This window comes from Pseudophryne corroboree, chromosome 10, assembly GCF_028390025.1.
Source record: "Pseudophryne corroboree isolate aPseCor3 chromosome 10, aPseCor3.hap2, whole genome shotgun sequence".
Classification (NCBI taxonomy): Eukaryota; Metazoa; Chordata; class Amphibia; order Anura; family Myobatrachidae; genus Pseudophryne; species Pseudophryne corroboree.
In genome coordinates, this window is record NC_086453.1 from 33,700,674 (window position 1) to 33,721,399 (window position 20,726).

The window sequence follows — 20,726 nt, forward strand, 5'->3', positions numbered from 1 at the left end:
AAGTTTAAGGTTAGGCTGTGGGGGTGGGGAGGGGGGGGTTAGGGCTATTCAGCGGTGAGGGAGAGTTAGGGTTAGGGGAGGGTTAGGATTAAGCTTACTTTCCTCTAGCGCCCTTGTCAGGATGCTGATATTCTGATCACTGCCTGACTGCTGGTGTCCCGTACCCACCCTGGAGTATAATATAAAAATTGTATGAGTTTGTTTGTTTTTTCAGTTAAGTTTTGGCAACTCCTGGTCTCATGTCCTCCCAAATATCTTCATTCAGTGGGACGTCAAAGGGGCCTCTCCCATTCTGCTTTCATAATTTCATAACGCATTTCTGCCTGACTTCCAAATTATTTTTATGTCCTTATGATTTAATATGAGCTGAATGTTGGGCAAAAGTGACCGTAACTAATTCAGGGAAGATAAAGGGAGATATCCTAAACTAATGTACCACTGAAGGCCTGCTACATATATTGAGAATGATCGCTGATTAAGATCACAAGATCTCTACTATTACACTGATCAGGATACATGCACCAGTTATCACCACTGTTAGACTATGCAGTAAGTTAAGCTGGAAAGCCACTTACAACAAATGGATACTTTAGTGGTTCCCAAACTGTCTGTGTAGGCTCCCTGGCGAGGTTCTAGCAGGGTAGCCTTGGGTTGGTGGTCCAAGACCAAATCAAATTGTCTATGGTCAAATTGATAGGCAAAACCAGTGCTGGTGACTGCCAATCATAAAACACGTGACGGGTAGGCACAATTCATTTAATTTAATATTTTTTTCCCCAAACTCATCAGTAAAAAACTTATTCTAGGGGTGATATGAAACAAATGCTGATACTCTAGGGTGCTGTTATTCAAGACAGTTTTGGAACCACTGGTATAATTGTTAATCAGGGGATTGTTTGCACGGTATCTGGTTGATAGATATACAGTAAAAAGACATACGCGCAGGGGCGGTTTATGAGTACCTGGAAACCCCTGTGGCCACCAATCTATCGCGCTGTAATTATTGTAGTGCCTCACTGAAAAATAAATGGGAGTCTCAGAGAGGAGAGACCCACCTGCAGCACTGAGGACCAGTGATCGCAGCCCGCAGAAAAGAAGGAGGCCACCAGCAGCGTGAGATCAGGAGCCGGTGAGCTGAGCCCGCAGCCGTAGCGTCTAGAGGACCAGCGACCACAGAGGTCTCCATTGATGAGGATAGCTGCCTGCAGCACTGCCTGCCCGGACGGAGCACCTGAAAGGGCCGCCACTAGTGGAGTGATACCAGCGCCGAGGCGGAGGGGCATTCTTGCCCTGTGCTTGGCGGCCTTCCGCTTGTTAGAGAAGCCAGTTGTAGTAAACTACAACTCAAGCTGAATTAGGCCCTTAGTCTGAATGCTGGCACCGCTCCCAGAATTGAACAACCTCAATAAAGATATATAACCCTCTGCACCGGGGTCGATGTGCACTAGGTCGACACCTGAAAAAGGTCAACATGGAATGAAGGTCGATATGAAAAAGGTCAACACAGAAAAAAAGGTCGACGTGAGCTTTTTTTTATTTTTTGGGGTGTCGTTTACTCCATAACATTTATGGGAACCCCAATTAGTGCACCGCGTCCCCTCGCATGGCTCACTTCGCTTGTCATGCTTCAGGCAAGGAGCCTCGCTCCTCTACCGCTGCTATCGGCGCAGTTCACTATTCCCAATTGTAATATGAAAAAGTTGAAAAAATAAAAATAGTGAAGAATCCATGCCGAAACTTTTCCTATGTCGACCTTTGTCGTGTCGACCTTCTGTCAGTGTCGACCTAATGGATGTCGGCCAATAGTGGTTGACCTAATGACTGTTGACCTAAGTGTGGTCAACCTAACAACCGCATACGGGTGGTCATTCCGAGTTGTTCGCTAGCTGCATTCGTTCGCTGTGCAGCGATGAGGCAAAAAAAATGGCAGTTCTGCATATGTGTATGCGGCGCAATGCGCACGCGCGTTGTACTATTACAACGAACGATGTAGTTTCACACAGGGTCTAGCGAAGCTTTTCAGTCGCACTGCTGGCCGCAGAGTGATTGACATGAAGTGGGCGTTTCTGGGTGTCAACTGACCGTTTTCAGGGAGTGTTTGGAAAAATGCAGGCATGCCAGGAAAAACGCAGGCGTGGCTGGGCGAACGCAGGGCGCGTTTGTGACGTCAAATCTGGAACTGAATAATCTGAAGTGATCGCAAGCGCTGAGTAGGTCTGGAGCTACTCTGAAACTGCACAAAATTATTTTGCTGCCGCTCTGCGATCCTTTCATTCGCACTTCTGCTAAGCTAAAATACACTCCCAGAGGGCGGCGGCTTAGCGTTTGCACGGCTGCTAAAAACAGCTAGCGAGCGATCAACTCGGAATGACCCCCACCCTCTGCACCACAGAGATCAGATTGAGTTAATAAACAAAGGACGCACATATAGGGTAATCTGATGAATATTAAAAAAATTTATTAAACACTATAAATATATACTAACCCTACATGAAAATGAATAAAAAAGTATCACCCCCCAAAAAAAACAAAAAACAAAAAAAACCTTGACCTAAGAATATATGATGCATCTAATTTAATACATAATAAAATCACTGAATATTAAAATCGAATGAATGGATGCTCTATAATAAGTTATATAATAACTACAATGTGTTTGGGGCGTACGTTAACAATCAGGGCCAACCTATGGCACTAGATTAGTGTATGGCTCTATATTACAGTATCTTTGCATTAAAGATCACTTGATCTGGTTGCTTGAGATACAGGCTGGGGGAGATGGAACTACCGCAGTGTTATGAGAATAGATTATGCCACAATACGTGGGAATAATTATGTTGCACACTGACACATTAATTGAAGGACATTTCCTAGTGTCATAATAGTTAACTCTATAATAATATTCTATTTAGGGATGTTATGGCACTAACGACTGTATACTGTATATAGGAGTGAGTAGACTGCCAAATTAGTGTTACTGTCCACCATCTATTTGTACAGAGATTTCAACTATTCCTATATGTGAACAGAACTATCCTCTATGGAACTGCCAGAAAGTATAACAACTTACATAATTCAGTGACCATCATTATATCAAATTATTGGTGCATACTAATTCGATTGGATCAATTGTATATAATAACTTGAAGTAAGAAAGGAGATGACATAAAAGGCACACAGTCGATAACAAACTTTAATACTTTTTTAATCACAATTTTGAATAATCTACACAATATCTTTTTACTGTATGTTAAAAATTTTTTTGCTGCATATGAAGAAACTTACACAACTAAAAGAAAAAGTTTTAATTACAAATAAATGTTATATTTTGATTTACATACTACAAATACAGACCTCTTTTTCTTTCTCTCTATTTGTAAATGGACTACAGAATTGTCTGTGGTAGCGCCCCCTTAGGACAATAATCAGTAATACATTGTATTGAATACTTGGGATCCGGTCTCTAGGTCGACAGTCACTAGGTCGACCACTATTGGTCAACAGTAACTAGGTTGACAGGGTTTCTAGGTTGACAGGGTCTCTAGGTCGACATGTTCTAGGTCGACGGGTCAAAAGGTCTACATGAGTTTTTCATGAGTTTTTTCTTTTTTTTTACCTTTTTATACTTAACGATCCACGTGGACTACGATTGGAACGGTAATCTGTGCGGAGCGCAGCGGTAGTGGAGCGAGGCACCTTGCCTGAAGCATGGTGAGTGAAGCGAGGGGACACGGTGCACTTTTTGGGGTTCCCGGTTACTCTACGAAGAAAAATGACACAAAAAAATCCACAAAAAAACTCATGTCGACCTTTTGACCTGTCGACCTAGACCATGTCGACCTAAAGATCCCGTTGACCTAGAACCCCCGTCGACCTAGTTACTGTCGACCAATAGTGGTCGACCTAGATAGTGTTGACCTAGTTACTGTCTACCTTCCATACTACACCCGAATATTTAGGGTACATTTCATATAATACGTAAATAGTTTCCCATTGCATCTGATAGTCCTCCTCTTTCTAATATCATGCTCCTGTCATTCACAGTGCCACCGGATGATGCCCAGAGGAACGGCCTGTCCTGTCGGAGCTGCACCTCACACGATTCTATTTGGTGCCACACTAGCGAAACAATTGATTGCACCGGACAAGAAAATAAGTGCATCTTCCAGACAGATGTATATTCAGGTACATTCACCTTGGGATTAATGACAGTCATTAGCATCATATTAGCACCAGTATTATTGTCATTTATATCGGATTAACGTTATCTTGGTCCATACTCTGCTTACTTCTTATGATGGTGTATTCCCATCACTTAATGCCATGCTCCCATTCCACAAGTCTTAAATAGGTAATCAATTTATGGAATATACTGTAAAGCCTAGGCTGATACTGTATCTCTAGGTCCACTACAGCCCATCCAGATATTCCTCTGTATTCCATTGGCCAGAGATTTGGTTACTTGACCATAGTTTAAAACATTTTTGTCAATTTTATCATTCAGACACAATAGAATAGTATATAATGAGATATACAGTATTCAGACTCCTACTGCCTTGCCTAATAAGAGGTAATCATGGAGGTAAACACAAATCACTGTGGGAAGAATATTTCTTCTACAGATTGTCTATTAAGGTATAGTTACATTCTATGCAAATATGAATATGTTTTTTGTATGATCATAGTTGGGAAGTTCTGTTATGGAGTATTCAGCTGCGTACGACGCTGGTTACTGAGTGGAAGATATTAGCATCACAGTCAGGGCCATGACTAGGAGAAAGCAGGCTGTGCCATCACCCAGGGTCCTGGAATGTCACGCTCAGGGGCGTAGCCAGAACTTTGTGGGCCCCATAGCAACATTTTGAAGGGGCCGCCGTCCCAATGATTCTAGAGAGACACTTCTCTGCAGCAGTTGTTAATGTTATGCCCTATAATTAATAGTGATGAGCGGGTTCGGTTTCTCGGAATCCGAACCCGCCGAACTTCAGCTTTTTTTACACGGGGCCGAGCAGGCTCGGATCCTCCCGCCTTGCTCGGTTAACCCGAGCGCGCCCGAACGTCATCATCCCGCTGTCGGATTCTCGCGAGGCTCGGATTCTATCGCGAGACTCGGATTCTATATAAGGAGCCGCGCGTCGCCGCCATTTTCACACGTGCATTGAGATTGATAGAGAGAGGACGTGGCTGGCGTCCTCTCCGTTTATAGAGAAGAGAGTAGAGAGTTAGAGACACTATTTACTAATTTTGGGGAGCATATTAGGACTGGAGTACTACTACTTGCTGATAGTGTGACCAGTGACCATTGACCACCAGTTTAATTAATCCGTTCTCTGCCTGAAAAAAAACGATACACAGTGTGACACAGTCACATACCATATCTGTGCTCAGCCTCAGTGTGCTGCATCATCATATGTAATACTGTATATCTGACTGTGCTGAGTGCTCACTGCTCACACAGCTTAATTGTGGGGGAGACTGGGGAGCAGTTAGAGCAGGAGTACATAAATAATATATTTTAAGTACAGTGCACACTTTTGCTGCCAGAGTGCCACACTGCCAGTGTGACTGACCAGTGACCACACTGACCACCAGTATATTGTGATTGTCTGCTTAGGACGGAGTACTACTTGCTGATAGTGTGACCAGTGACCAGTGACCACCACCAGTTTAATTAATCCGTTCTCTGCCTGAAAAAAAACGATACACAGTGTGACACAGTCACATACCATATCTGTGCTCAGCCCAGTGTGCTGCATCATATGTAATACTGTATATCATTATCTGACTGTGCTGAATGCTCACTGCTCATACAGCTTAATTGTGGGGGAGACTGGGGAGCAGTTATAGCAGGAGTACATATTTTAAGTACAGTGCACACTTTTGCTGCCAGAGTGCCACTGCCAGTGTGACTGACCAGTGACCACTGACCACCAGTATATTGTGATTGTCTGCTGACCACCAGTATATTGTGATTGTCTGCCTGAAAAAGTTAAACACTCGTCGTGTGGTGTTTTTATAAACGCATTCTGCAGACAGTGTCCAGCAGGTCCGTCATTACATAATATATACCTGTCCGGCTGCAGTACTAGTGTGATATATATATATTTTAATTTTATCTCATTATCATCCAGTCTATATTAGCAGCAGACACAGTACGGTAGTCCACGGCTGTAGCTACCTCTGTGTCGGCAGTCACTCGTCCATCCATAATTGTATACCACCTACCCGTGGTTTTTTTTTTTTCTATCTTCTTGATACTAGTAGCTTACTTTAGGAGTCTGCAGTGCTGACAGACAGTGTCCAGCAGGTCCGTCATTACATAATATATACCTGTCCGGCTGCAGTACTAGTGTGATATATATATATATTTTAATTTTATCTCATTATCATCCAGTCTATATTAGCAGCAGACACAGTACGGTAGTCCACGGCTGTAGCTACCTCTGTGTCGGCAGTCGCTCGTCCATCCATAATTGTATACCACCTACCCGTGTTTTTTTTTTTTTTCTATCTTCTTGATACTAGTAGCTTACTTTAGGAGTCTGCAGTGCTGACAGACAGTGTCCAGCAGGTCCGTCATTACATAATATATACCTGTCCGGCTGCAGTACTAGTGTGATATATATATATATTTTAATTTTATCTCATTATCATCCAGTCTATATTAGCAGCAGACACAGTACGGTAGTCCACGGCTGTAGCTACCTCTGTGTCGGCAGTCGCTCGTCCATCCATAATTGTATACCACCTACCCGTGGTTTTTTTTTTCTTTCTATCTTCTTGATACTAGTAGCTTACTTTAGGAGTCTGCAGTGCTGACAGACAGTGTCCAGCAGGTCCGTCATTACATAATATATACCTGTCCGGCTGCAGTACTAGTGTGATATATATATATATATTTTAATTTTATCTCATTATCATCCAGTCTATATTAGCAGCAGACACAGTACGGTAGTCCACGGCTGTAGCTACCTCTGTGTCGGCAGTCGCTCGTCCATCCATAATTGTATACCACCCACCCGTGGGTTTTTTTTTTCTATCTTCTTGATACTAGTAGCTTACTTTAGGAGTCTGCAGTGCTGACAGACAGTGTCCAGCAGGTCCGTCATTACATAATATATACCTGTCCGGCTGCAGTACTAGTGTGATATATATATATATTTTAATTTTATCTCATTATCATCCAGTCTATATTAGCAGCAGACACAGTACGGTAGTCCACGGCTGTAGCTACCTCTGTGTCGGCAGTCGCTCGTCCATCCATAATTGTATACCACCTACCCGTGGTTTTTTTCTTCTTCTATCTTCTTGATACTAGTAGCTTACTTTAGGAGTCTGCAGTGCTGACAGACAGTGTCCAGCAGGTCCGTCATTACATAATATATACCTGTCCGGCTGCAGTACTAGTGTGATATATATATATATTTTAATTTTATCTCATTATCATCCAGTCTATATTAGCAGCAGACACAGTACGGTAGTCCACGGCTGTAGCTACCTCTGTGTCGGCAGTCGCTCGTCCATCCATAATTGTATACCACCTACCCGTGTTTTTTTTTCTTTTCTATCTTCTTGATACTAGTAGCTTACTTTAGGAGTCTGCAGTGCTGACAGACAGTGTCCAGCAGGTCCGTCATTACATAATATATACCTGTCCGGCTGCAGTACTAGTGTGATATATATATATATTTTAATTTTATCTCATTATCATCCAGTCTATATTAGCAGCAGACACAGTACGGTAGTCCACGGCTGTAGCTACCTCTGTGTCGGCAGTCGCTCGTCATCCATAAGTATACTAGTATCCATCCATCTCCATTGTTTACCTGAGGTGCCTTTTAGTTGTGCCTATTAAAATATGGAGAACAAAAATGTTGAAGTTCCAAAAATAGGGAAAGATCAAGATCCACTTCCACCTCGTGCTGAAGCTGCTGCCACTAGTCATGGCCGAGACGATGAAATACCATCAACGTCGTCTGCCAAGGCCGATGCCCAATGTCATAGTACAGAGCATGTAAAATCCAAAACACCAAATATCAGTAAAAAAAGGACTCAAAAATCTAAAATAAAATTGTCGGAGGAGAAGCGTAAACTTGCCAATATGCCATTTACCACACGGAGTGGCAAGGAACGGCTGAGGCCCTGGCCTATGTTCATGGCTAGTGGTTCAGCTTCACATGAGGATGGAAGCACTCAGCCTCTCGCTAGAAAAATGAAAAGACTCAAGCTGGCAAAAGCACAGCAAAGAACTGTGCGTTCTTCGAAATCCCAAATCCACAAGGAGAGTCCAATTGTGTCGGTTGCGATGCCTGACCTTCCCAACACTGGACGTGAAGAGCATGCGCCTTCCACCATTTGCACGCCCCCTGCAAGTGCTGGAAGGAGCACCCGCAGTCCAGTTCCTGATAGTCAGATTGAAGATGTCAGTGTTGAAGTACACCAGGATGAGGAGGATATGGGTGTTGCTGGCGCTGGGGAGGAAATTGACAAGGAGGATTCTGATGGTGAGGTGGTTTGTTTAAGTCAGGCACCCGGGGAGACACCTGTTGTCCATGGGAGGAATATGGCCATTGACATGCCTGGTGAAAATACCAAAAAAATCAGCTCTTCGGTGTGGAAGTATTTCAACAGAAATGCGGACAACATTTGTCAAACCGTGTGTTGCCTTTGTCAAGCTGTAATAAGTAGGGGTTAGGACGTTAACCACCTCGGAACATCCTCCCTTATACGTTACCTGCAGCGCATTCATAATAAGTCAGTGACAAGTTCAAAAACTTTGGGCGACAGCGGAAGCAGTCCACTGACCAGTAAATCCCTTCCTCTTGTAACCAAGCTCACGCAAACCACCCCACCAACTCCCTCAGTGTCAATTTCCTCCTTCCCCAGGAATGCCAATAGTCCTGCAGGCCATGTCACTGGCAATTCTGACGAGTCCTCTCCTGCCTGGGATTCCTCCGATGCATCCTTGCGTGTAACGCCTACCGCTGCTGGCGCTGCTGTTGTTGCTGCTGGGAGTCGATGGTCATCCCAGAGGGGAAGTCGTAAGACCACTTTTACTACTTCCACCAAGCAATTGACTGTCCAACAGTCCTTTGCGAGGAAGATGAAATATCACAGCAGTCATCCTGCTGCAAAGCGGATAACTGAGGCCTTGGCATCCTGGGTGGTGAGAAACGTGGTTCCGGTATCCATCATTACTGCAGAGCCAACTAGAGACTTGTTGGAGGTACTGTGTCCCCGGTACCAAATACTATCTAGGTTCCATTTCTCTAGGCAGGCGATACCGAAAATGTACACAGACGTCAGAAAAAGACTCACCAGTGTCCTAAAAAATGCAGCTGTACCCAATGTCCACTTAACCACGGACATGTGGACAAGTGGAGCAGGGCAGGGTCAGGACTATATGACTGTGACAGCCCACTGGGTAGATGTATGGACTCCCGCCGCAAGAACAGCAGCGGCGGCACCAGTAGCAGCATCTCGCAAACGCCAACTCTTTCCTAGGCAGGCTACGCTTTGTATCACCGGTTTCCAGAATACGCACACAGCTGAAAACCTCTTACGGCAACTGAGGAAGATCATTGCGGAATGGCTTACCCCAATTGGACTCTCCTGTGGATTTGTGGCATCGGACAACGCCAGCAATATTGTGTGTGCATTAAATCTGGGCAAATTCCAGCACGTCCCATGTTTTGCACATACCTTGAATTTGGTGGTGCAGAATTATTTAAAAAACGAGAGGGGCGTGCAAGAGATGCTGTCGGTGGCCAGAAGAATTGCGGGACACTTTCGGCGTACAGGCACCACGTACAGAAGACTGGAGCAACACCAAAAACGCCTGAACCTGCCCTGCCATCATCTGAAGCAAGAAGTGGTAACGAGGTGGAATTCAACCCTCTATATGCTTCAGAGGTTGGAGGAGCAGCAAAAGGCCATTCAAGCCTATACAACTGAGCACGATATAGGAGGTGGAATGCACCTGTCTCAAGCGCAGTGGAGAATGATTTCAACGTTGTGCAAGGTTCTGCAACCTTTTGAACTTGCCACACGTGAAGTCAGTTCAGACACTGCCAGCCTGAGTCAGTGTTAGGCGCCGAGGGTCCGCTCGTCAGTGCGGCCGGCGCCTAGCAACGGGGACGCCACTGTCGGATCGTGTTCCCCGTTGCTGGGTCTAAGTTTATATCATCACTGGTTTCCTGGCTGTGTAGCATACAGCTGCACGGCATGTTATAATTATCACTCATCTGTTTCCCTGGCCATGCAGCTTGTCAGCTGCATGGCATTTAATCCAATCAGCCTCCAAACAGCTGATTGGAAGACTCTCTGTTAAAAGCACTCCCAGGACTCCTCACAGACGCCGGTGATAGCTTCCTGTTTGCCTGATTCTGCTGCAGAGAGAGTTCCCAGTCCCGGTCTGTTCGTTTGTTCCTGTTCTCAGTGATCCAGTACTCGGAAGTTACCATCTGTTCCTGGAGTCTGACCGAGCACCTTTAACATCTGGTGGTGTTCGTGAGTCGCGGCGCAGCCGTGTGTTGCGGCTTGTCCGCTACTATTTATTATTGTGTTTATTTTGAGTTCTGGAGCTTTGCGGAGGATTCCGCTTCCACAAGATCCACTCTGGTGTCCAGCGGTGCCGGATAGGAGTGTCGGATCCGTGGATCCTTGGTTGTCCTTTTCCCTGGCGGCTAGTCCGCACATACCTTTTGATTTAGTTAAGTTAGCTTGTAACCCCTGGCTTGGTTGCTTAGTCAGAGGGCCCCTTGTTATCACCCTGTCTCGGACTTCCCCTTGTCTCCCATTAAGACCTGCGGGGGCATCGGGGTTGGGCAGACATAATCCGCCCTTCGAACGCGGCTGCCATGGGCTCAAGCAACCATAGTCTCGCAGGGGATTTCTGATAACACGGGCGAGACAACGGAGTTAGGGCGCCAGGGGTTACTAGGCTCTCCAGCTCCCACAACCTGTATTTCATTCCTGTACTCAGATCTCTGCCATAAGATCTTCTCCAGTCTGGAGTACAGGAATCGTAACATTATCACCGGCCAGACAAAAGAAAAAGTTTCAACAGGAGTTAATTTTTTCACTTATCCAGTAGGGAGAATTTTGTCGGCCTCATGAATCCCACCGGTGTTGGGCCAAATCCTGGCCAGTTTTTGGTTAGTCAGATTCAGGAACTTACCCAGATGGTTCAGGATCTGTCCCTCCGGGTGAGCTCACAGGAAGATCTGTTACGGACTTCCCCGAGGGTCATCCCTGAACCAAAAATGCATCTGCCTGACCGTTTTTCTGGGGATAGAAAACAGTTTTTTAATTTTAAAGAGTCTTGTAAACTGTATTTTCGTTTAAGACCAGTTTCCTCAGGTACGGAGGCTCAGCGGGTTGGAATTATAATTTCTCTGCTTCAGGGGGATCCTCAGACCTGGGCTTTTGGTTTAAAGACAGACGATCCAGCCTTATCGTCTGTAGACGCTTTTTTGAAATCTCTAGGGCTATTGTATGACGACCCTGATAGAGAGGCATCCGCAGAAAGTCAGTTGCGTGCTCTAAGACAGGGTAGGAATCCTGCAGAGAATTATTGTACGGAGTTTCGCCGTTGGTCGAACGACTGTGGCTGGAATGATCCTGCCCTGCGCAGTCAGTTTCGCCTCGGCTTATCTGAATCTATAAAAGACAGCCTCCTTCAGTATCCCGCTCCTGAGAACCTTGATAAACTCATGGAGCTCTCTATTAAAATAGATCGTCGGCTCAGAGAGCGGAGGACTGAGAAAGGGGCATCTGTAGTTTCTTTTCCCTGTGTTTCTTCCGTTCCGATAGACATGGAGGAGCCTATGCAGATTGGTCTCTCCAAATTGTCTCCGGAAGAAAGAACCAGGAGGCAAAATTCTGGTCTGTGTTTGTACTGCGGAGGTAAGGGACATTTTGCCCGTAGTTGCCCAAACAAGTCGGGAAACTTCCTGACCAAGTGAATAGTGAGGGGGTTCACTTTGGTCTACAGCTCATCTCCTCAAATAATTCACTATTGGTTCCTGCTAAAGTTTCTTATGACAGCCTCTGTTCCTCGGTCTCTGCTTTTGTGGACAGTGGAGCTGCAGGAAACTTTATGGACTTAACATGGGCCAAGGCCTTAGGTATTCCTCAGTTAACCTTAAGTAGGTGTATCACCATGCATGGTTTAGATGGGAGTCCCTTATCCAATGGGGTTATTTCTCTATGTACACCTCCTGTTTTGCTCTCGGTGGGAGCTCTACATTCTGAAAAGATTGAGTTTTTTCTTACCCATTGTCCAGCAGTTCCTGTGGTTCTGGGTCACCCTTGGCTGGCCTTTCATAATCCCATCATAGATTGGCAGTCTGGGGAGATTCTACAATGGAGTACCATCTGTGATAAAGAATGTATTACACTTCCTATCCGAGTAGCTGCTGCCAGGTCCGCACATATTCCTGGAGAGTACCAAGATTTTTGGGATGTGTTTTCCAAGGGCAATGCGGATATTTTGCCTCCCCATAGGCCTTATGATTGTACCATTGAGTTAATTCCTGGTGCCACGTTGCCTAAAGGAAGGTTATATGCATTGTCTGGTCCTGAAACTGTGGCCATGAATGAGTATGTGAAAGAAAGTCTTGAGAAAGGGTTTATCAGGCCATCTAAATCCCCTTTAAGTGCAGGTTTTTTCTTCGTAGAGAAGAAGGATGGTTCCCTCAGACCCTGCATTGACTTTCGAGCCCTGAATAAAATCTCAGTAAAGAATACTTACCCTCTGCCTCTGATCTCTGTCCTCTTTGATCAGCTACGTTCGGCTGTTATTTTTTCTAAGATTGACCTGAGAGGAGCATATAATCTCATTAGAATCAGATCGGGGGATGAGTGGAAAACGGCATTCAGTACTCAATCAGGTCACTATGAGTATCTGGTCATGCCTTTCGGCCTATCTAACGCTCCGGCAGTCTTTCAGGATCTCATTAATGATGTGCTCCGTGAGTTTCTGGGAAGATTCGTTGTGGTCTATTTAGACGACATTTTGATTTATTCTGACTCTATAGAACAACATGTTACCCAGGTGCGTCAGGTACTTAAGAAATTACGTGAAAATCACTTGTATGCCAAACCGGAGAAGTGTGAATTTCACGTCACGGAGGTATCCTTTTTAGGGTACATTATTTCCCCTCGGGGATTCCGAATGGAACCTAAGAAGCTCCAAGCCATCCTGAGTTGGGCGCAACCCACCAACTTAAAAGCAATTCAGCGCTTTTTAGGGTTTGCGAACTACTACAGAAGGTTTATTCACTCTTTCTCTGACATAGTTGCTCCCATTGTGGCACTCACTAAGAAGGGAGCAGATCCTACCAATTGGTCATGTGAAGCTAAAGTATCTTTTCAGGCCTTGAAACAAGCCTTTGTCTCAGCCCCTGTCCTTAGACATCCCAACCCAGAATTGCCTTTCATCGTTGAGGTAGATGCCTCGGAGGTTGGTGTAGGGGCTATCCTTTCTCAGAAGGATCCAGATTCCCTTGAGTTACATCCTTGTGCATTTATGTCCAGGAAATTCTCATCTGCTGAATCCAACTACGATGTTGGTAATCGGGAGTTGCTGGCTATTAAATGGGCTTTTGAGGAGTGGAGACATTGGCTTGAAGGAGCGACCCATACCATTTCTGTTTTGACAGATCACAAAAATCTTCAATACATTGAATCAGCTAAGCGACTGAATGCCCGGCAGGCTCGTTGGGCTTTATTTTTCACTCGTTTCAAATTCATTATCACCTTCAGACCTGGTTCCAAGAATACCAAGGCAGATGCCCTCTCACGCAGTTTTCTTCCCGCTCAAGACAACAGTCCTGTTACTCTCATACTTCCGCCTTCAGTCATTCAGGCAGGTCTCACACAGGATGTTTTTTCTCAATTGAAGCTGCTTCAACATCAAGCTCCGGGAAATACTCCTGCTGGTCGTCTTTTTGTTCCTGAGTTTTTGAGAGCAACTGTTTTGGAGGAATTTCATGATAGCAAAGTTGCAGGGCATCTGGGAGTCGCTAAAACTTTTGAATTGGTATCCCGCTCAGTGTGGTGGCCTGGTCTTTCTAAAGACATTAAAGAGTTTGTTTTTTCGTGTCAGGTCTGTGCACAGCATAAAGTTCCCCGTTCTTTGCCTATTGGTCAACTTATGCCATTGAATGTTCCTCTTAGACCATGGTCGCATATCTCCATGGATTTTGTGGTGGATCTCCCTCTGTCAGCTGGATGCACAGTCATATGGGTGGTAGTGGACCGTTTTAGTAAGATGGCTCATTTTATTGGTCTTCCCCGATTGCCATCTGCCCAGGGATTGGCAGTCTTGTTCCTCCGTCATGTTTTCAGACTCCATGGGTTACCCACTGATATTGTTTCTGACAGGGGTCCACAATTCATTGCACAGTTTTGGAAGTCTTTTTGTGCTTCGTTAAAAATGAAATTATCATTAACCTCCGGTTATCATCCACAATCAAATGGACAGACTGAGCGAGTGAACCAATCCTTAAAACAATATTTGCGTTTGTACTCGGCCAAACTCCAAAATGACTGGTCTGAGTTTCTTCCATTGGCAGAGTTTGCTTATAATAATGCCTGTCATTCCTCCACCAATGTGTCTCCATTTTTTGCAGTTTTTGGTTTCCACCCCAGAGCTAATTCATTTTTCCAACATTCCTCTGTCTCCTCTCTGGCCCTGACCTCTCATCTTAAACTTATTTGGAAAAAAGTGCACATAGCTCTCAGAAAAGCAGCTTTCAAGGAAAAAGATTTTTCGGACAGGTTCCGGCGGCCGTGCACTTTTAGAGTAGGAGACAGGGTGTGGCTGTCGACTCGCAATATCAAACTTCGACAAACCTCAGCCAGATTGGGTCCTAGATTTATTGGACCATTTCTCATTATCAAAAAAGTCAATCCAGTTGCTTTCCGGTTACAGCTACCAAAAACGTTACGAATCGGAAATACCTTCCATTGCTCTTTGCTCAAACCATATGTTTCATCTAGCAGATTTCCTCGTAAAAAACCTCAGGGGAGATCACCAGTTAATGTACAGGGTCAGCAGGAGTTCGTGGTTGAGAAGGTTCTCGATTCCAAGCTGTCCCGGGGTCGGCTTTATTTTTTGGTGCATTGGAAAGGTTATGGTCCTGAGGAAAGGTCGTGGGTCCTAGATGAGGACCTTCATGCCCCAAGGCTCAAAAGGGCATTTTTTCAAGAATTTCCTCAGAAACCCGGATTTAGGGGTTCCTTGACCCCTCCTCAAGGGGGGGGTACTGTTAGGCGCCGAGGGTCCGCTCGTCAGTGCGGCCGGCGCCTAGCAACGGGGACGCCACTGTCGGATCGTGTTCCCCGTTGCTGGGTCTAAGTTTATATCATCACTGGTTTCCTGGCTGTGTAGCATGCAGCTGCACGGCATGTTGTAATTATCACTCATCTGTTTCCCTGGCCATGCAGCTTGTCAGCTGCATGGCATTTAATCCAATCAGCCTCCAAACAGCTGATTGGAAGACTCTCTGTTAAAAGCACTCCCAGGACTCCTCACAGACGCCGGTGATAGCTTCCTGTTTGCCTGATTCTGCTGCAGAGAGAGTTCCCAGTCCCGGTCTGTTCGTTTGTTCCTGTTCTCAGTGATCCAGTACTCGGAAGTTACCATCTGTTCCTGGAGTCTGACCGAGCACCTTTAACATCTGGTGGTGTTCGTGAGTCGCGGCGCAGCCGTGTGTTGCGGCTTGTCCGCTACTATTTATTATTGTGTTTATTTTGAGTTCTGGAGCTTTGCGGAGGATTCCGCTTCCACAAGATCCACTCTGGTGTCCAGCGGTGCCGGATAGGAGTGTCGGATCCGTGGATCCTTGGTTGTCCTTTTCCCTGGCGGCTAGTCCGCACATACCTTTTGATTTAGTTAAGTTAGCTTGTAACCCCTGGCTTGGTTGCTTAGTCAGAGGGCCCCTTGTTATCACCCTGTCTCGGACTTCCCCTTGTCTCCCATTAAGACCTGCGGGGGCATCGGGGTTGGGCAGACATAATCCGCCCTTCGAACGCGGCTGCCATGGGCTCAAGCAACCATAGTCTCGCAGGGGATTTCTGATAACACGGGCGAGACAACGGAGTTAGGGCGCCAGGGGTTACTAGGCTCTCCAGCTCCCACAACCTGTATTTCATTCCTGTACTCAGATCTCTGCCATAAGATCTTCTCCAGTCTGGAGTACAGGAATCGTAACAGTCAGGTCATTCCCCTCATCAGGCTTTTGCAGAAGAAGCTGGAGACATTGAAGGAGGAGCTAACACAGAGCGATTCCGCTAGGCATGTGGGACTTGTGGATGGAGCCCTTAATTCGCTTAACAAGGATTCACGGGTGGTCAATCTGTTGAAATCAGAGCACTACATTTTGGCCACCGTGCTCGATCCTAGATTTAAAACCTACCTTGGATCTCTCTTTCCGGCAGACACAAGTCTGCTGGGGTTCAAAGACCTGCTGGTGAGAAAATTGTCAAGTCAAGCGGAACGCGACCTGTCAACATCTCCTCCTTCACATTCTCCCGCAACTGGGGGTGCGAGGAAAAGGCTCAGAATTCCGAGCCCACCCGCTGGCGGTGATGCAGGGCAGTCTGGAGCGACTGCTGATGCTGACATCTGGTCCGGACTGAAGGACCTGCCAACGATTACGGACATGTCGTCTACTGGCACTGCATAGGATTCTCTCCCCATTGAAAGAATGGTGGAGGATTATATGAGTGACCGCATCCAAGTAGGCACGTCAGACAGTCCGTACTTATACTGGCAGGAAAAAGAGGCAATTTGGAGGCCCTTGCACAAACTGGCTTTATTCTACCTAAGTTGCCCTCCCACAAGTGTGTACTCCGAAAGAGTGTTTAGTGCCGCCGCTCACCTTGTCAGCAATCGGCGTACGAGGTTACTTCCAGAAAATGTGGAGAAGATGATGTTCATTAAAATGAATTATAATCAATTCCTCCGTGGAGACATTGACCAGCAGCAATTGCCTCCACAAAGTACACAGGGAGCTGAGATGGTGGATTCCAGTGGGGACGAATTGATAATCTGTGAGGAGGGGGATGTACACGGTGATATATCGGAGGATGATGATGAGGTGGACATCTTGCCTCTGTAGAGCCAGTTTGTGCAAGGAGAGATTAATTGCTTCTTTTTTGGTGGGGGTCCAAACCAACCCGTCATTTCAGTCACAGTCGTGTGGCAGACCCTGTCACTGAAATGATGGGTTGGTTAAAGTGTGCATGTCCTGTTTATACAACATAAGGGTGGGTGGGAGGGCCCAAGGACAATTCCATCTTGCACCTCTTTTTTCTTAAATTTTTCTTTGCATCATGTGCTGTTTGGGGAGTATTTTTTTGAAGGGCCATCCTGCGTGACACTGCAGTGCCACTCCTAGATGGGCCAGGTGTTTGTGTCGGCCAATAGGGTCGCTTAGCTTACTCACACAGCTACCTCATTGCGCCTCTTTTTTTTCTTCTTTGCGTCATGTGCTGTTTGGGGAGTGTTTTTTGAAGGGCCATCCTGCGTGACACTGCAGTGCCACTCCTAGATGGGCCAGGTGTTTGTGTCGGCCACTAGGGTCGCTTAGCTTACTCATACAGCTACCTCATTGCGCCTCTTTTTTTCTTTGCGTCATGTGCTGTTTGGGGAGTAGTTTTTTGAAGGGCCAGCCTGCGTGACACTGCACTGCCACTCCTAGATGGGCCAGGTGTTTGTGTCGGCCACTAGGGTCGCTTAGCTTACTCACACAGCTACCTCATTGCGCCTCTTTTTTTCTTTGCGTCATGTGCTGTTTGGGGGGTGTTTTTTGGAAGGGCCATCCTGCGTTACACTGCAGTGCCACTCCTAGATGGGCCAGGTGTTTGTGTCGGCCACTTGGGTCGCTGAGCTTAGTCACACAGCTACCTCATTGCGCCTCTTTTTTTCTCTGCGTCATGTGCTGTTTGGGGAGTGTTTTTTGGAAGGGCCATCCTGCGTGACACTGCAGTGCCACTCCTAGATGGGCCAGGTGTTTGTGTCGGCCACTTGGGTCGTTAAGCTTAGTCACACAGCTACCTCATTGCGCCTCTTTTTTTCTTTGCGTCATGTGCTGTTTGGGGAGTGTTTTTTGGAAGGGCCATCCTGCGTGACACTGCAGTGCCACTCCTAGATGGGCCAGGTGTTTGTGTCGGCCACTTGGGTCGTTGAGCTTAGTCACACAGCTACCTCATTGCGCCTCTTTTTTTCTTTGCGTCATGTGCTGTTTGGGGAGTGTTTTTTGGAAGGGCCATCCTGCGTGACACTGCAGTGCCACTCCTAGATGGGCCAGGTGTTTGTGTCGGCCACTTGGGTCGCTTAGCTTAGTCATCCAGCGACCTCGGTGCAAATTTTAGGACTAAAAATAATATTGTGAGGTGTGAGGTGTTCAGAATAGACTGAATGAGTGGAAATTATGGTTTTTGAGGTTAATAATACTTTGGGATCAAAATGACCCCCAAATTCTATGATTTAAGCTGTTTTTTAGGGTTTTTTGAAAAAAACACCCGAATCCAAAACACACCCGAATCCGACAAAAAAAATTCGGTGAGGTTTTGCCAAAACGCGTTCGAACCCAAAACACGGCCGCGGAACCGAACCCAAAACCAAAACACAAAACCCGAAAAATTTCAAGTGCACATCCCTAATAATTAATAGTGCCCTAGTTCATATTCTGAACCAAAGTAGAGCCTTATTTAATGTTATGCCCCATAGCAGTGCCCTAGTTTCTTTCATGAATCGCAGTAGTACTTAAGTTCACCCTATGGCACATTTCAGAGCTGCCAGTACACATTATGCCGCACAGTATCCTCAATTCACATTATGATATATAGTGCTCCCCATTCATATTGTGCCTCATTACAGTGCCCCGGTTCATATTATATAACATTAAAATGCCCTCCAGTTAATTTTATACCACACTACAATGAGCAGGTCCAAGGGCATACCTAGATATATTGCAGGACCCAAGGAAAAAGTTTGAAAGGACCCCTACATACCACCCAACGGTAAAAAAAATGTATATAACACATATAACTTTGACAGGGGAGGTGGCCCCTCTCAACTCTGGGCCCCATAGCAGCTGCACTGCCTGCACCTATGGTAGCTACAGCCCTGTGTATAACACATGTAACTGTGACAGGGAAGGTGGCCCCTCTCAGCTCTGGGCCCCATAGCAGCTGCATTCCCTGCACCTATGGTAGCTACATCCTGTATATAACACATGTAACTGTGACAGGGAAGGTAGCCCCTCTCAGCTCTGGGCCCCATAGCAGCTGCACTCCCTGCACCTATGGTAGCTACACCCTGTATATAACACATGTAACTCTGACAGGGAAGGTGGCCCCTCTCAGCTCTGGGCCCCATAGCAGCTGCACTCCCTGCACCTATGGTAGCTACTCCCTGTATATAACACATGTAACTGTGACAGGGAAGGTGGCCCCTCTCAGCTCTGGGCCCTATAGCAGCTGCACTCCCTGCACCTATGGTAGCTACACCCTGTATATAACACATGTAACTGTGACAGGGAAGGTGGCTCCTCTCAGCTCTGGGCCCTATAGCAGCTGCACTCCCTGCACCTATGGTAGCTACTCCCTGTGTATAACACATGTAACTGTGACAGGGAAGGTGGCCCCTCTCAGCTCTGGGCCCTATAGCAGCTGCACTCCCTGCACCTATGGTAGCTACACCCTGTATATAACACATGTAACTGTGACAGGGAAGGTGGCTCCTCTCAGCTCTGGGCCCTATAGCAGCTGCACTCCCTGTACCTATGGTAGCTACACCCTGTATATAACACATGTAACTGTGACAGGGAAGGTAGCCCCTCTCAGCTCTGGGCCCCATAGCAGCTGCACTCCCTGCACCTATGGTAGCTACACCCTGTATATAACACATGTAACTCTGACAGGGAAGGTGGCCCCTCTCAGCTCTGGGCCCCATAGCAGCTGCACTCCGTGCACCTATGGTAGCTACTCCCTGTATATAACACATGTAACTGTGACAGGGAAGGTGGCCCCTCTCAGCTCTGGGCCCTATAGCAGCTGCACTCCCTGCACCTATGGTAGCTACACCCTGTATATAACACATGTAACTGTGACAGGGAAGGTGGCTCCTCTCAGCTCTGGGCCCTATAGCAGCTGCACTCCCTGTACCTATGGTAGCTACACCCTGTATATAACACATGTAACTGTGACAGGGAAGGTGGCCTCTCTCAGCTGTGTGCCCCATAGCAGCTGCCCTCCCTGCACCTATGGGAGCTACACCCTGTATATAACACATGTAACTGTGACAGGGAAGGTGGCTCATCTCAGCTCTGGGCCTCATAGCAGCTGCACTCCCTGCACCTATGGTAGCTACACCCTGTATATATATATCACATGTAACTGTGACAGGGAAGGTGGCCCCTCTCAGCTCTGGCCCCATAGCAGCTGCACTCCCTGCACCTAATACCTATGGTAGCTACTCCCTGTATATAACACATGTAACTGTGACAGGGAAGGTGGCCCCTCTCAGCTCTGTCCCCATAGCAGCTGCACTCCCTGCACCTATGGTAGCTACACCCTGTATATAACACATGTAACTGTGACAGGGAAGGTGGCCCCTCTCAGCTTTGGGCCCCATAGCAGCTGCACTACCTGCACCTATGGTAGCTACACCCTGTATATAACACATGTAACTGTGACAGGGAAGGTGGCCC

The 20,726-nt window shown here is 46.5% G+C and overlaps 1 protein-coding gene across 2 annotated transcripts in view; it reads left to right on the plus strand.

Annotated features, from left to right (window-relative positions):
• The window catches only part of LOC134965896 (phospholipase A2 inhibitor and Ly6/PLAUR domain-containing protein-like), a 102,478-nt gene that overhangs the window by 70,602 nt on the left and 11,150 nt on the right, over window positions 1-20,726 (plus strand). For both annotated transcript variants that reach the window (XM_063942290.1, XM_063942289.1), the window contains exon 4: window positions 4,045-4,185. In XM_063942290.1, the coding sequence (XP_063798360.1) occupies window positions 4,045-4,185 (141 nt within the window). The remainder of the gene's footprint in view (window positions 1-4,044; window positions 4,186-20,726) is intronic.